The sequence below is a fragment of the Zootoca vivipara genome, chromosome 4, assembly GCF_965207765.1.
Source record: "Zootoca vivipara chromosome 4, rZooViv2.hap1.1, whole genome shotgun sequence".
Taxonomy (NCBI): Eukaryota; Metazoa; Chordata; class Lepidosauria; order Squamata; family Lacertidae; genus Zootoca; species Zootoca vivipara.
In genome coordinates this window covers 75,223,900-75,240,106 of record NC_142587.1, presented here as the reverse complement: position 1 = coordinate 75,240,106, position 16,207 = coordinate 75,223,900, and the positions used below count along the sequence as shown (strand labels likewise).

The 16,207-nt window shown below is 43.7% G+C and overlaps 1 protein-coding gene across 1 annotated transcript; it reads left to right on the top strand.

Moving 5' to 3' along the window:
- Window positions 1–4,591: 4,591 nt before the first annotated feature.
- On the top strand, window positions 4,592–14,952 carry LOC118085133 (zona pellucida sperm-binding protein 4-like). The gene is made up of 12 exons (XM_088668998.1): window positions 4,592–4,802; window positions 6,225–6,340; window positions 6,645–6,744; window positions 7,300–7,449; window positions 8,329–8,516; window positions 9,800–9,897; window positions 10,141–10,268; window positions 10,915–11,104; window positions 11,182–11,320; window positions 13,256–13,334; window positions 14,048–14,161; window positions 14,825–14,952. The coding sequence occupies exons 1-12, from the start codon at window positions 4,592–4,594 to the stop codon at window positions 14,950–14,952; spliced, it is 1,641 nt and encodes a 546-aa protein (XP_088525124.1).
- The last annotated feature ends 1,255 nt before the right edge of the window (window positions 14,953–16,207 follow it).

Genomic DNA, 16,207 nt, shown 5'->3' with positions numbered 1-16,207 from the left:
TGTTATGTGGTCTTGGTGGCTGCTGTCAGTCACCAGTCTAGCTGCCGCATTTTGGATTAGTTGTAGTTTCCAGGTCACCTTCAAAGGTAGCCCCACATAGAGCGCATTGCAGCAGTCCAAGCGGGAGATAACTAGAGCATGCACCACTCTGGAGATAACTAGAGCATGCACCAGGTGAGGGTAGCTGATGGGTCTCAAGCCCTCAGTGAGTTAGGGACTTCCCCTGCATTCAAAGACAGGCTCCCCCGGATTGAGCAGACAAGCTCAAGAGGGAGTCCAATGGTCAAGAAGGCATTTTCTGCACATGCTGTAGAGGAAAGTGAGGGGCAGATGGCACTCGTCAACCTGGGAAGGTAGCCCATCTAGGAAAAGGAAAAGTCTTTTCCTTGTAGGATATATTCAGGAGAAGAAAAGGCTAAGGAGTAAACCCAACACAAATCTGGAGTGGAGTCCCTAAGATGGTTGGATGGTGCCTTGTAGGCTTCCTTCTGGCAAATTCTGCAACCAAGCTGGTGCCAAACGCTTTGCTCTACTTTCCATTGGACCACATTAGCAAGGCTGAGAGAGTCTTATCATCTGGGCAGACTAGGACCTCCATACATACTGCCCAGGCTTGCACTCCAGGGAAGTGCTCACAATACATTGATTTGACTTCACCCCTGGAGCAGCTCTCCATTGTCTCTCAAGACAGATTGATACTACTGGGGATCAGATGAAGCATTAAAAAGTCCCCACCACAGGTTCCCCTCCCCCTATAATTGAACATAAGCAAACAATCTTACAAAAACAAAACAAACAGGGAAGAAGATTGTTTCTGCAGAGGATGTTTGAGAGAAAATTACTTTGGGCCATAAAATTAATAGAAGACTTCAGGTAGGATTTTTGGGGTGGAGCTACTTTGGCAGAAGGTCACTGGTGATGTCCACAGCTTTCCGCAGTTACCCTGTTTTTATCTTCTTTTTGTAGCTAGTATGCTAATGACTACACTGTTCAGCAGCCTCAGTGCCAGAGAAATGTGCAGTTTTATTGCTTTCCCTTGGAGCCCACACACTAAAAAGGAAGAGGAAAATGATGAATTTTACATGATCAGAGAGAGCCAGGATATGTGCTGCTCTCCTTTCACAGTGCAGAGGGAGACGAGTAAACATGGACTTTTTTGGGGATGTGTGTGTGTTAATGCAAACCCAAACTGTCTTTGAATCCCTGTCTTCCATTCCCCAGCAAGGACTATTATCCCCCCCCCTTTTTTTTTTTTAAAAAAAACCCAATTCCAGGAGGAATTCACTTTGCTCAATTGACTGGTCAACTGCACATGTCTACCTTGGACCTATTCACCTCTCCTCTCCACCAGCTCTGCTCAGCACTGCATTCTTTCTTTCCTGGATGTTTTCAATGCACCTTTGCCTGCATACATAGGAGCCAACTCCTAGGGGCTGAGGTCCCTTCGCCCCCCCCAAAAAAAATTAGAGGGAGTCTCCCCCCCCAAAGTTAATGGGCATTGCCATTCATATAGTGTGTGCATGTGAGTGTGTATGTGCGTGCACACACACTGCATCATGTGCTTGATTATGCAGGGTGGGTCTTACCTCCCCCCCCCAATATTTTATTGAGGCTGCCACCCTTGCCTGCATATGTTTCCTTGCCTGATTCACAACTTGAAACACTGGGGCTGGGGAGGGCATCAAAATGTGTTTTAGCATGGGTGCCTGGATCCTACTCCCTTTTGGGGGGCAGGTCACAAAGACATATTGCTGCAGTACAATGCATGAAATGGTTTCTTGGTCATTGGTGGGGTATTCCCCTTGCTGCATGCCTTGTTTCCTTTGCACAATACCGGTAGGAAAGTCAGTCATTTACACAAGTATTATAGGACACACATGTGAGCTGCATTGCAGGTCCACCTCCTTTCCTAAATGCAAAGGCTGTGATCTTGTGTTTACCCACTCAGAATTCCACTGAAATAAATTGTGTTTAATTTTTAGGTGGTTTTTTTTTAAAAAAAAAAAATCTATCTGTCTATGTATCTATCTATTTTAGAAAAGGAGGGGGGAAGAATAAGAAAAAAACAGAGCCTGAATTTCTAGTGTTGACACCTGCTCACAAACAGAGCTTTATGCACATGATCAGCAGAAGGTTTAGCAAAGGACTCAGCTACACAGCTGCAAATGAAACATTTTAAATGTGTTGTAAAGTGCAATATACAAATGTGACACTAGATGGCAACAGTCAGCTATGCAAAATTCAATGTATTTTTCAAAACGTTTTTTATTTAAAAAAAAGCATTTTCACAGCGTTTTTTTACATGTGTGTAGATTCCACCAAACATGGCATATCTGTGGCAGGAAGAGCATCAGTCTGATGAATGCTGCTTTTACTCCAGCTGATGCAGAATGCTTCTGCCCATAAAAAGTGGAAACCTTCTGAATTTCCCACATTTGTAAACTAGATTTGCTTTGAACAGACTTTTCAGCAGGCTTTCTCACTGCATTTATCTTGATGTGCTTACATTAGTAGGTAATAATGTAAAAGCTGTGAAAAGCTGTGTCTGCCCATTTCTTCACATCAAGCCACTGGTAAAGACACAAGAACAGCCAGGTTGCTTTCTTTGGTCCAGAGTTCCCAAAACTTGGGTCCCCAGCTGTTTTTGGACTACAGTTCCCATCATCCCTGACCACTGGTCCTGTTAGCTAGGGTTGATGGGAGTTGTAGTCCCAAAACAGCTGGAGACTCAAGTTTGGAAACCCTGCTTTGGACCATTGGCAACCCTGCAGTTTGAATAATCTCTGAAAGTATACATGTATTGAAAAGTTTGTGGGTTATATTGGAAGGTAGTGAGTGCTTAGGTAAGGTGAAAAAAAGGTAAAGGATCCCTGGACGGTTAAGCCCAGTCAAAGGCGACTACAGTGTTGCAGCGTTCATCTTGCTTTCAGGCTGAGGGAGCTGCCGTTTGTCCACAGACAGCTTTCCAGGTCTTGTGGCCAGCATGACTAAACCACTTCTGGCTCAATGGAACACCATGACAGAAGCCATAGTGCACGGAAACACTGTTTGCCTTCCCACAGCAGTGGTACCTATTTATCTACTTGCACAGGCGTGCTTTCAAACTGCTACGTTGGCAGGAGCTGGGACAGAGCAACAGGCACTCATTCCGTCGTGGGGATTCGAACTGCTGAGCTTCTGATCGGCAAGCCCATGTGGTTTAGACCACAGCGCCACCCACATCCTTGGCAGTGAGTGCTTAGCACAAGACTGCACAGTGTGATCTGCTTAACTGAGCAGAGAGATGAACTTAGTCCAGGCGTGGGGAACATTTGGCTCCCAAATGTTGCTGAACTACAGTTCCCATCGCTCCTGGCCTTTAGCTATGCTTTGGTAGGGTTGATGGGAGTTGTAGTTCAGCAAAATCTTGGGAGCCTTTGGTTCCTCACTTAGACCTTCTACATGCAAATCCAATACTTTGGGCACTTTCAGCTGTTAGAGCCATGGATCCTCTGTGGCAGCTGCTTCTGGTTCTCTGGGAAAGAGATCATTCCCTTGCTATCACCTTATTTGTCTTTAACATGTTAAAAATGCAACTTCTCTTGCTACAAAGCAGCAATGACAGGAAAAACAAAACCGGCTCAATGTCTAACTTTCTACAAATTACTTGTTAAGGGCCATCTATCCTCCCTTGGTGGTTTGGACGCCCAGCGCAAGGTGAACTTATGCATGTTTACTCAGAAGTAAATCCTATTGATTTCAATGCCCCTTACTCCCAAATAAGTTCGTTTGGATTGGAGCCTGACAGCCCAATCCTATGCAAGTGGTAGTTGCCTCAAAGCCAGCATGCCTAACTGGAGAGGTCTCAGTTGCAAGTTGCAGGCATTTTTTGTCTCCGATTTCTTTCCCTATTGCTTCTATAAATGCACTACGAAATGAGTCTTCCAAGAAAAGATCTGAAAACTGCAGAGTACATTGAAAAACATAACATGTTGAAGAATGTGCCTCACAGTTATAGAAATCATTTGCATCATTTACCAAGCAGGCTGCTACATTGTTCAGCCCTTTGAGCTGGCAACAGAGACTGCTGGTTGTTGTTCAAATCAAGTCTTTTGCCTCCTCCTTCCATTCATCTACATCTTTTGTTTTTCACATGCACATATTATTTATTATTGTTCTGATCCAGTAAAAGAGCAGAAGAGATTTTCAGATGCTGTTTCTTTTATTGCCATTTTGAAATTTGTTTATTTTGCATTGGCAAATATAGATTTAGAAAACTAATTTCAGAAGAAATAAAGCTGGAAAGATATGGAGCAGGTGCTTCTGGAACGTAGACAGGAGGGCAGTGGAACGATGTGTATTGATTTTATTCCGTTCTTCCCAATAGGATGTTCTTCTTCCTCTTCCTTCAGGCATTCTAATAGAAGAGGCCCTATTACTGCCATCTGCTGGCTATAATGCAGGAATGTCTCCATTATAATCATTCAAGAGGATGTTGTGGTTCTACCTGGCCTGAAGAAACCACACCCCTTCCTTTCTTCTGTCCAATCCAGTTTAGTTAAGCCTATATATAAAGACTTTTGGGAGGTGTGGTCACTATTGTTAAGACAGGATGACAGCAGTAAAATGGCTTTGGGTTCCTTCAGGCATAATGCTTTTCTGGATTATTTGTTTGTTCGTGTCTCTTGTTCTGGGTGCTCCTAGTAGCTTTAAAGATTTGCCAAGATTGTGGAGCAGTAGAACCCTGTATTGTGGAAGGGAAAGCTTGCAGTTCACCTTACCTGCGAACCATTCAGAGATAATTCACTTTCTTACTGTTCTAGGTAAGCAGACTCTTATCGAAGGTGCTTTTTAAAGGATAATTTGGGGGATTTGGCCCCAGGTGTTTCAGACAGAAGCTTTATATTTTCGGGTGTATTGTGAATTACACCATTTCCCTCTGACTAGACTGAGTGTGTCTAGTAGACTGATGTGGGATTGGGAAGGTTGGCTGTAGGCCTCTGTTCTCCCTTTTCCTCTTTAAACCATACTTCTTTTGTACAACCAAACAGAGGACACCCAAACAACTGGCTGCTACACCAATCAAGGCCTGTTTACAGGTGCAGCTCACACTGTTCTGATATTAGAGCTATAGGGTGCTGCTAGTGGTTCCTCAAATGGCTGCTGTCCTTGCATTAATTTGGGCTTTGTGTTGCAAGAGGAAATTCCAGCTCCCAGCAAAAAAAGCAGCTGCAGAGCAACTCTTTATACTGTATCTGCTTTTATGAATTTGCCCTTAGTTATGGGGTTGCTGTTCAGGCAGACCCTTTCTTATGCTGTTCAGGCAGACCCTTTCTTAATCAGAGCTTTGTGTTCAAACCATCATGGTGATCCAGTGGGTCGGGAAACTGTGCTTGTAAAAACTAGAGTGTCTTAGCAGATGCTGTCAAAGAGCCTTGATACAAGTACAGTTAGATAGGCTTTAGAGAATTGCACTACCTGGTCAGTTTTCTTCCTGATTGGAGCTCTGAAACGTTAACCCAGGCAGTGATTCAACATGAGAGAGGTTCCCTATCATTCCACTCCTACATTTTTTTTTGCGGGTGGGGGAAGGCAATGGTGGGAAACGATCCACTGAAGTTTCTGCATTTGGCTGTTAAAGAAGAGAGCACCCTGGGTTTGGGAAGTAGCTGCCCTTCTATCTATAACACTGGGCAAGGAAATCAGGAGCCTGTGAAGGAAAGCCATCATAATAAGAATTAGGAAGCTCTACAAACTTAAAAGTAGTGTGTGCTTAATCCTTGTATCTTGGAAGTGAAGGACTGCTTGATGCCTAATTTTTTGTTATAAGGATCTGTGTTGGCTTTGCTAACAGGCATTTGATGGCGGTTGGTCTATATCGTACAATCTGGGGACACCAGAGTTGGAATAATGGGGTGATAATCTTACCTAGGCTTCAGACCAGCCTTACGATACTTTAAGGAATAAAGAAGTAGAATCAATCTGCAACTTCACTGAAGAAGCTGGTTTTGACTGGGTTGAGATTCATATTTCAACAACAGATCAGTATGCTAGGTAATAAGGGGGGAAATATTTGTACACATCAGAGAAAGATTGAAGGCTGTATGGCATGACTGATTAAAAAGTTTTGAACTGACTAGAGCCAAACCGTTTGAGAATAAGCAATGTAATGGTGAGAGCTTTGACCCCTGGCATGAAGACATTGCATGGATAGATCTCAAAGAGGGTACCAATTTCTTTCCTAGATTCAGAAGGCCAGCCCCATCCTCTTGACAGATCTGCTTGTGTCTCCATCTCTCGGAAACCAGAGGGCTCTACAGTGGTCATTGTTCCTTATACTGGATGTTTCTTTATCAAAAAGGTAGTAACTTGACCCTTTGCTGGGACATAGAGGGTTGCTATAAAGGACCATATAGACAAATATTTCCAGTCACACTAGGATCAGTTACATGAATTGGTTGGGTGTATGAAGGATACTCATACCAGGTTACTCATGAATGAATTCCTGAATTCTCTTGCATCATGAATCATGCGGAATGGGCTTTTATAATTGCACAGTAGAAAACAGTTGCCTTCTGATAAGCGTGCAAGTTATGGGAGCAATCTCTGTCTTAGTTCAATTAGTGGAAATCTCCAAACATGCTTTGCCTTGTCTGTTAATACAGAACAGCTACTTCTTAATGACTCTCAGGATTGAAGGACTGGAAGCTGTTAGTAAAGTGCTTCTTTATGAAGAGGACCTGAAATGCCCAACCCATTTGCCAGGTATAGCAATTGTGGAATCTAAACCTCTAGAATCTAAATGTCACCCCAAATTACTTGGCAGAAAGAAGCTAAGGTAAAGTCCATTATTGGTTGAGAACAGGACATCAGGTGGGAAAGGGGAAGAGGGTACCCTGTGTCAATACAGAATTGCAGCTTATAATGAATTCTGTTGTGTCTTGTATGGTGGCTTTTCATCCACCATAAATCTCTCCCATGATTGTTCTAAATGTGGATTTGTAGCATTCCAAAATGCTGACTACCATATTTGCAATAGTGTTGTTGTTGTTTAGTCGTTTAGTTGTGTCCGACTCTTCATGACCCCATGGACCATAGCACGCCAGGCACTCCTGTCTTCTACTGCCTCCCGCAGTTTGGTCAAACTCATGTTCCTAGCTCCGAGAACACTGTCCAACCATCTCGTCCTCTGTCATCCCCTTCTCCTTGCAATAGTGTAGGATGGGCTAAAGGCAGTATTTCAAGAACAGCAGAAATGTGTTCCTAGGATGAGTGGGATGATGTAACAACAAACCCTAACACTCTGGCCTTCAGCTTTAGATGTTCCAAGCAGCAGCGTATGCCAGGGAGTGCAGAGACAAGACTGCCTTCCCTGTGCCACTCAACCTGTGTCCCAGGGAGAATGTGAAGAGAGAGGCTGCTGTTATACCACTGAAGATCATCGTGTTCCTTGTTACTATGGCAATACAGGTAGGCTGGGCATTCTTAAAAAAAAGACACTGGCACTAGAAGTGTACTTTGGGCATATTTTGATGTTCTGGTTTGAGAACAAAACACTTCGGTCCAGAGAAGTCAAGGGAAACTGAATTTCCAGTCTAGAAAACAACTTTCATCCTAGCTGCACAAATCCATATTTTGCAAGGCAATGTCTAATTAAGCAGCTCTTCTCCCTTGCTTATATGGAGAGAAGGGGAAGAACCATAGAAGTGAAGCAGGCTCAAGGAAATTTAGTTATGTGGTAAGCATATATATATCCACATTTTAAAAGGTGCACCTTGGAATTTGCTGGAATTGGATGTTTTCAGCTTCCATTTCAGAATCATAGAATCATAGAGTTGGAAGAGACCACAAGGGCCATCCAGTCCAACCCCCTGCCAAGCAGGAAACACCATCAAAGCATTCCATAGCGAGGAAGCCTATTCAGCATAAGGGAAAATCCCTTAAAAAAAGGGATAACTTGGCAGCTATGAAGCATTCTTGACATATGGCTGTCAAGCCTCTGCTTAAAGACCTCCAAAGAAGGAGACTCCACCACACTCCTCGGTAGCAAATTCCACTGCTGAACAGCTCTTACTGTCAGGAAGTTCTTCCTAATGATTAGGTGGAATCTTCTTTCTTGTAGTTTGAATCCATTGCTCCGTGCCTGCTTCTCTGGAGCAGCAGAAAAATGTGAGGCATCTGAATGGATTATTTTACTGTGGCCGTGGTAGGTACCTCCTATGGCTGAAATGGTTGCCTTCCATTTGGAGCCAGGTGGCTAGACAACAAAAGGAAGGATGGTTAATTCTAGAAACCATGAGAATTCTGTGGTGGAATTCCATGCTAATGCTTTTGGCTTTCATTTTTCAGTGACTACACACTGCACTCCAGATGGCTACTTCTCAATTGCAGTGTCTAGGGATGTGACTCTGCCGTCATTAATTCTGGACTCTGTGCATCTTGTCAGTGGATATGGCAGTGGTTGTGTTCCTGTGACAAAGAACGGTGCCTTTGTCCTCTACAAATTCCCGCTCTCTTCCTGCGGAACTACATTTCTGGTAGGAATCCACCTGCCTTGAAAGCTCCTGATTTAAGCAGCCAGCTTGCAAACGTACTTACACTGAGTCAGACCATTGGGCCATCCAGCTCAGCATAGGTGCCAACTTGCTTGGGCCCTGGGTGCCCGAGCACCTAAAAAACTCCCTATGAAGGGGCTGGGCACCCACAAATTTTGGTGCACGATGCATGGCACCCAGAGCCCCGGGCACCCATAGTTACGGGGCTAAGTTGGCTAAGTTGTAGCTCAGTATCATTTACATGGAGAGGCAGCAACTCTCCAAGGTTTCAGGTTGGGGACATTCCCAGCCCTACCTGGAGATGAAGGGGATTGAACCTGGGACCTTCTGCGTGCAAAGTCACTACTGAGCTATGACCCTTCTCTCTGACTGTACGGCACTATTATACCTGGATGAACTATTCTGGTTTTAGGTAAGTCTGGGGACAACAAAAGGAGCCTCTTGCATGACCATTCCATAGCTGAAGTCCTCAGGCATAGTGGGAAGAGATGCACAGAAAAGCATAGGCTAGTATGGACTGTGTTTATAAAGCCCTTGTAAATCCATGCATACTTCCTCTGATCTGAAAATGTACAGGGGTGAGGGGAGGCAGGAATTGGACAAGGTACTGAGGAAAGTAATCTGCTAGATGACCAAATTGGTTCATATGGGCAGAGGTGATCTTTGAGGTACCATGGTCCTGAACCATTTTAAAGCTTTCTAGGTCAAAATCAGCACTTTGAATTGGGCTCAGAAATGCACTGGCTGCCAGTACAATTGGGCCAGGATTGGTGCAATATGCTCAAACCGTTTTCCCTGGTGAGCAACCTGGCCACTGAATTCTGCACTAGCTGAAGTTTCCAAACCGTCTTGAGAGGCAGCCTAAGGTATAACACATCGCAGTAATTTAACCAAAAGGTTACCGGGGCATAGACAACAGAAGTTAGACTATCCCTATCCAGATAGGGGCACAGCTGGGCCACCAGCCCAAAGCTGATGGAAGCACTCTGTGCCACCAAGGCCACCTGAGCCCAATCTGTATAACAGATTGTAACATCATCAAGAGCAGGCAACCTCCCATCCACGAGGAAGCTCTGAATTTCTTAAGGCCGGAGAAAGTGAGCAATTGATGCAACCCCTCTAAATTTACAAGTATTCTCAAGAGTGCACTTTATGGTTCAGAAATGTTTGACTCTTCTTAGGTTTCCTTCATTCTTCTCTGGGTGCAGGATTGCAGGGCAAATAAACTGGATTAATCCCAACTAATCTTTAATGTTTAAAAACAGGGAGCAGGCGATCAGGGCATATATGCAAATGAGCTGGTAGCACACCATGATGTCAAAAACTGGAACACTGGATCACTCATGCAAGATAGCACCTTCAGGTACTGTAATAGTAACTGGCACTCACACATAATGGCATCTGGGCACACAGGAAACTACAGTGTTAAGGCTATTGGTCTATCTAGCACATTATTGTCTGCATTGCCTGGTAGCAGCTCTCAAGTTTTGAGAGAGGTCCTTCCCTGGATTGAACCAGGAGCCTTCTGATTGCAAAGCCAGACGCTCTACTACCAAGCAGTGGCTCTTCCCCAATATCTAACTTCTTTATCTTTGCTCTTCACTAGACTGCATGTCAGCTGCAGGTATTCAACAGGGAGCTTCCTCCCACTTATGGTACAAGTCTTCACCCTGCCGCCTCCACTGTCAGTCACTCAGTTTGGCCCACTCAGCCTCGAGCTTAGAATTGCTACTGGTAAGTGTCATCATGTCAATGAGAGGAAAATCTATGGCTGTCATAATTTCTGACACCTCTATTCTCCACTTCGTGTACTTCTTGCTTGCATGTATTGTAAAGAATCGGCTGTTTAGTAGCTGTCTGCACCCCTCTGCAATAGTGCGAACAGGCAAAGCTTGGAAGCCTAATACTCAATCTTCAAACTTTCCCCAAAGACTGAACTGGAACAAAGGGACTTATGGGGAAGTAACTTCATGAGAATAGCAAACTTCCTGCTAAGAATTGTGCATGGTGCAATGTGATTGTTGTGTCTACTAACTGACTTTCCAAGGAAAAAAACAATAGAAGGCTGCACATGATACAAACACATTTTGATGATTAAGAGGGATTAACTGGGCACGCTGCTGGATCTTTGTAAGATAGCCACAACAGGAGGCTACAAGCAGGAGCAGGGTGCCTTGCCTTGGGCCCTGCAAATGAACCACAGCATCCACCAACTCAGTGAACCATGGCCAATTCATTTCTTCATAAAAATATTTTTTTCTGCTGCATCATAAAGCTATATCATAGTGCTTTCCAACAATATAAAAACCTTTAAAACCATGGTGTTGCGATCCTTCTCTGTCGGTGGTGTGTAACCATTTCCAATATTTGTATTCTGCAGACCAACAGTACAGCAAATACTATGCTAATGGGGACTACCCTGTAGTCAAGCTCCTGAGGGATTCTGTTTTCCTGGAAGTACGGATCCTGCAGCGGACAGACCCAGACCTTGTCTTGGTTCTTCATGAGTGCTGGGCCACACCAAGTACTAACCCCCTGCAGAGGCCACAGTGGCCCATCTTAACGAACAGGCAAGACCTCCAAGATAAGCTAGGAATTTGAGACTACTGAAGAGCTTTTTGCATAATGCAGCGTTTTCCTCTTACAGGTGTCCATATGAAGGAGACAACTACCAGACTCGGTTCATCCTCGTGGGAGAAATTTCAGGGCTACCATTTCCATCTCACTACCAACGCTTTGTCATCAGCACTTTCAGCACTGCTTCCCGGCAGGCACTTACTGGACCAGTAAGAGCTCCCCAGTTTCACCAGGGTCCTAGCTTGTGAAAGGGTGATGCATGAGAATAGATCAGGCACCCCCAAACTTTGGCCCTCCAGATGTTTTGGACTACAATTCCCATCTTCCCCGAACACTGGTCCTGTTAGCTAGGGACCATGGGAGTTGTAGGCCACAACATCTGGAGGGCCGCAGTTTGGGGATGCCTGGAATAGATTACTATTCTGAATCAGATTACTGAACCACAGAATCATTGAATTGTAGAGTTGGAAGGGACCATGAGGGCAATCTAGTCCAACTCCCTTTTGCTCAACATGGTGCCAGAATCCATGACCCTGAGATTAAGAGTCTCATACTCTACTGACTGAGCCATCTATCATGAACCATTGTTGGGAAAACGATGGTGTTTTTTAAAAGTTATTTTCCCATTTTTGCATTTTGCAATATCTCAACAACAAAAAATGAAGTCTAAACAAATTAAGCCTGCATTTTCTTTGGATTCCCCCCCCCCAGCGGTTCATTTTACATCATAATCTTACTGCATAACCAACTCAAACCTATTTACAAATTTAACCTTTTGACTCCCTTTAAGTTATTTCTTACTGCTCATGTTTATGTCAGTCCTGCTAACATTTTAAATTACATACAAATGGTCTCCATATACTGTACGCAACAAATTTTCCCCATTCTACTAAAAGAAAGTCTCTCATCTTGATTTCTTATTCTTCCAGTAAGTCCCGCCATCTCTGCGTATTCCATCAGTTTTAATTGCCAATCGTCTTTCATTGGAACTGCTCCCCACCCCCCCATCTTTGGGCATACAGTGGTACCTCGGTTTATGAACACAATTGGTTCTGGAAGTCTGTTCATAAACTGAAGCGTTCATAAACTGAAGCGAACTTTCCCATTGAAAGTAATGGAAAGTGGATTAATTCGTTCCAGACGGGTCTATGGAATACTCAACCTGAAGCGTACTTAACCTGAAGCATGGGTGTAATTGGTTCCGGAAGTCTGTTCATAAACTGAAGTGTTCATAAACTGAAGCGAACTTTCCCATTGAAAGTAATGGAAAGTGAATTAATCCGTTCCAGATGGGTCCGCAGCGTTCGTAAACCGAAAACTCGTAAACCGAGGTGTTCATAAACCGAGGTTCCACTGTATACCATTCGGATAGCCAGAGAAAATTATTATGTGTGCACTTGTTAAACAGCAATGTGTTTTACAGTCATTAATTGTGCAGGATTTTGGAGATGTGTGTACAAGCTTGTCCCAAGGAGCTGGAGTCCAGACACACAGCCTTCCACAATGTGACTGTTTCTGCTCCTACTCTATGCAATAGAGGTAGAGAGCTGCATTTGCCCTAAGGCTGACATGCCGTCCTGAGCAACAGTCTTGAGGGCTGTATGCTAGTGGGGACTTGAACAACGAATGCGACTTTTATCTCTCCATACTATAGGCTGCATTCCAGTCATGCAAAATCATAGCCTAACTCTCTATCCTCCATGCATCTATGCAAAGAAGAAGCATTAACACAGTTGCAGGGCACATTTCGAGGCACGCAAAAGCTTTCAGGGAGGGTGTGGAGTAGGGCTGGTGAAGGATGTGGCCTGAGAGGAAGGAGTCCTGAGAGGCAGATGGGAGGTCTGAGGGTCCCAGATATATAACAAAAGAGGTGCCCACGTACAGAACCCTGCAGCTACCTTCAGGACAAGACTTTTTGTTTTCTTAATGCAGGACCATTCCACAATGAAGGTCCATCTACTTGCATTTAAGCACAGCAAAGTCTGGTTAAATGCTGTTAACACCAGGTTTGGGTGGGACAATTGACTTGGAATGCACACTATGCCTGTTAAAGGATGTGTGAGTATAGGTGGGCAGTGTATAGAACAACCCTCTGAGATTTGTACTTTTAACAGGCGTGAATGACTCTGACTGTCTTTTGCCAGGTTTACTTCCACTGCAGCGCTGCTGCTTGTGTCCCATCAACAGTGGAATCCTGCATGGCTCACTGTCCTAGGATCAGAGGTAGTGGCTCCCCAGCTATTCAACTGCCATTTTGTTTTTCTTTTCCAAAACTTCTAAAAGGGGATATAGAATAATTTCTTCCTTTTGTAACAATGAGAGTTGACTTCCCTTGAGCAGTGGCAACCAGTTAGGAACTGTTGGTGCAGAAGAAATGACCCAAACGGCAAGCAGGATCTAGTTCCATATTCCAGCCAGGCAAAAACAGTGAGGGGCTGTGGTCTGTAGAGAGTTTAAAGGTTTGATGGCTGCATTTGGCCCTGGAGCCGGTGGTTCTCCACTCCGATGCAGAGAGGAGGCTGTGATGAATAGACAGTTCTGTACAAATTTTCAATGTGCTTTCTGCCAGATGCAAAACGAAACAAACTTGCAGTGTCACCTCTGGAGGATTTATGCATCAACCGTCCCTAAATTACTCTTCTGTGGGAGGCCAATTCAGATCTTTATGTGGACTTTTGTGCATGAGATCTGACAATATGTGTAAATGCATTTAGCACAGTGTGCTGCTCTGCAGGAGTAACTAGCAGAATGAGGTGCTGAATGCTTATGGCTTCCCAGAAAGCCTAGCAACTGCCTCGAATGCAGCTTTCAAGGCAAAGCTCCCTTGAGTGCCTCAGTGGTAATCCTGATAGTGAAAGGAAAGGGGAGACACGATCAGCGCAAGAGCTGGAACGTCTGTATTAATCGCTTGTCTGCTAACTTCTCTCGTCAAATAGCCAGGAGATCGCTTGAGAACCAAGCCCTACAGGACACTCCAAGGAGCCTAGTGATGGCAGAAGGACCTGTAGACTTCCAGATGGAGAAAGAACAGGACAACGTCAAACAGAAAGGTGAGAGGGAAGTGACTATTGAGATGGGAATGTGATTTTTTTGGGGGGGGGAGAGATAATGACTGTTGCCATAAAATATCATGATGGATTGGATCCTATTCTTTTCATGGGCATGACCTCGAAACTGTATTTGTATGTTGACTTACTATTCCTAATATAGCTCTAATCTGCCAAATTCATAACTGGCTCGGATGCATGAATTGTAAGCTAAGGGCTGCACTGCTGCATTTTGGTTTTTTTTATTCCTATATTGGTCATAAAGAGCAAGAACAATTAAGGAACTTGAAATGAGCAGAGCCCTCTTAAGCCTCTTCTGAGCAGCAACCTTTCAGTTGCATGGATGTGCTTATGGTTCAAGCTTACGCTACATATGTAAAGAACTTTGTTACATAGATGGGCCCAGAGGGCAGCCTGGTCCTCTGTGGCATATGCTTGTCATGTGTGGGCAAAAAGGCTTCTCCATTGGTAGCCTTGTGAGAAGAATTTGAAGAAATATGGCAGTGGTGGGCAAATGGTATATGGCAAGGTGGATCGTGTGAAAATGCTGATGTACGAAAGTCTTGCATGCACCTCTCTGTTTAGGACTTCGCTGAATCACAAGAAAACTGGAGTTCTGTGGTTATTAATTAGCAGGTTAATTAATTAATTAATTATCTCTTGCAGGTTCCTATTGGAGTAGTCCAGTCTTGTCAAAGGAATGGGAGAGAGCCCTTGTAGTTGCAGTAGGAGCTGTTTTTGTTGCTTTGTCTCTTGTAGGATTAAGGAAATACTCGAAAAGGACCAAAATGTGAACGGACAAATGTTTTTTGTTTTTGTTTTTTGTTTTAAATAAAGAAGTGGTGAATGATGTCTTTTATTTGCCTTGTCCTGTATTGAAGCTCTACACCAGGGCTAACCAACAAGGAACCTTCCTGATGATGTTGAGCTGCAGCTTCCATCACCCCGAACCTTGACCATGGGGGCAGCAATGTCTAGAAGGCACCTCATGGTAAAAGAGCAGGGGTGGACAATGTACTTGTCAAGTCTTGCCTTACCTCTCAATGATTGCTAAAACTGCTAAAACAGTTACCAACATACACTGTCAAAATCAAATGAAGTACAGTGGTACCTTGGTTCTCAAACAACTTGGAACACAAACACTGCAAACCGAGAAGGAAGTAACTTTTTTTCGGAAGCCGAATGTGTTCTGTTTAGAGTGTTATGCTTCCAATTTGAGTGCCACACTTCCGTTTTGAGTGCCACGCTTCCGTTTTGATTGTTACACTGAGGTCTGTCTGTTTTTGCTATTTATTTTGTGTTTTTGTTTTCGTGGCTCTTTTTGTTTTGTTTTTGTGATACTGTGGAACCCAGTTCAGCTACTGATTGATTGATTCTGTGACTGCAGTACATTGTTTATTGCTTTCATTTTATGGATCAATGGTCTCGTTAGATAGTAAAATTCACGTCAAATTGCTGTTTTAGGGGTTGTCTTTAAAAGTCTGGAACTGATTGATCCATTTTGTATTACTCTCTATGGGAAAGTGTGCCTTGGTTTTTGAATGCTTTGGTTTTGGAACAGACTTCCGGAATGGATTAAGTTTGAGAACCAAGGTACCACTGTATGTGTTTCATTGCACTGTAGCTGGATCTAGTGCAGTGAAGTTGTACAAATAGTGGAATTAGACAAGGCACTCTGCTAGTATGTGTTAAATTGAAGGTTGGTGGATATACTAAAAAAGTGTATTGGCAGCTAAAATTGTGTGTAAAAAAAAATTATCCTGCTTTTTTAACAAAACAATTCTTCAGCAATTTATGAGAAAAGAAATTCTATTTAAAGAATGATCAAAGTATAAAATTTCAAAATCCTCAAGTGCTGGGCTGCAGTTTTTCTTTGAACTTCCTTACTTTCAAGGTGGCCAAGGGATGTTTGTGTCTTATTCTTCTGGTCTGCTGTGAATGGGAACAGAAGAGAGATTTGATTCTGTTAAAGGTATCAAATTTTCACTTTCCATAACAATGAGGAATGAAACACAGCTGTCCTTCCAAATTCACACTATCAGATATTTT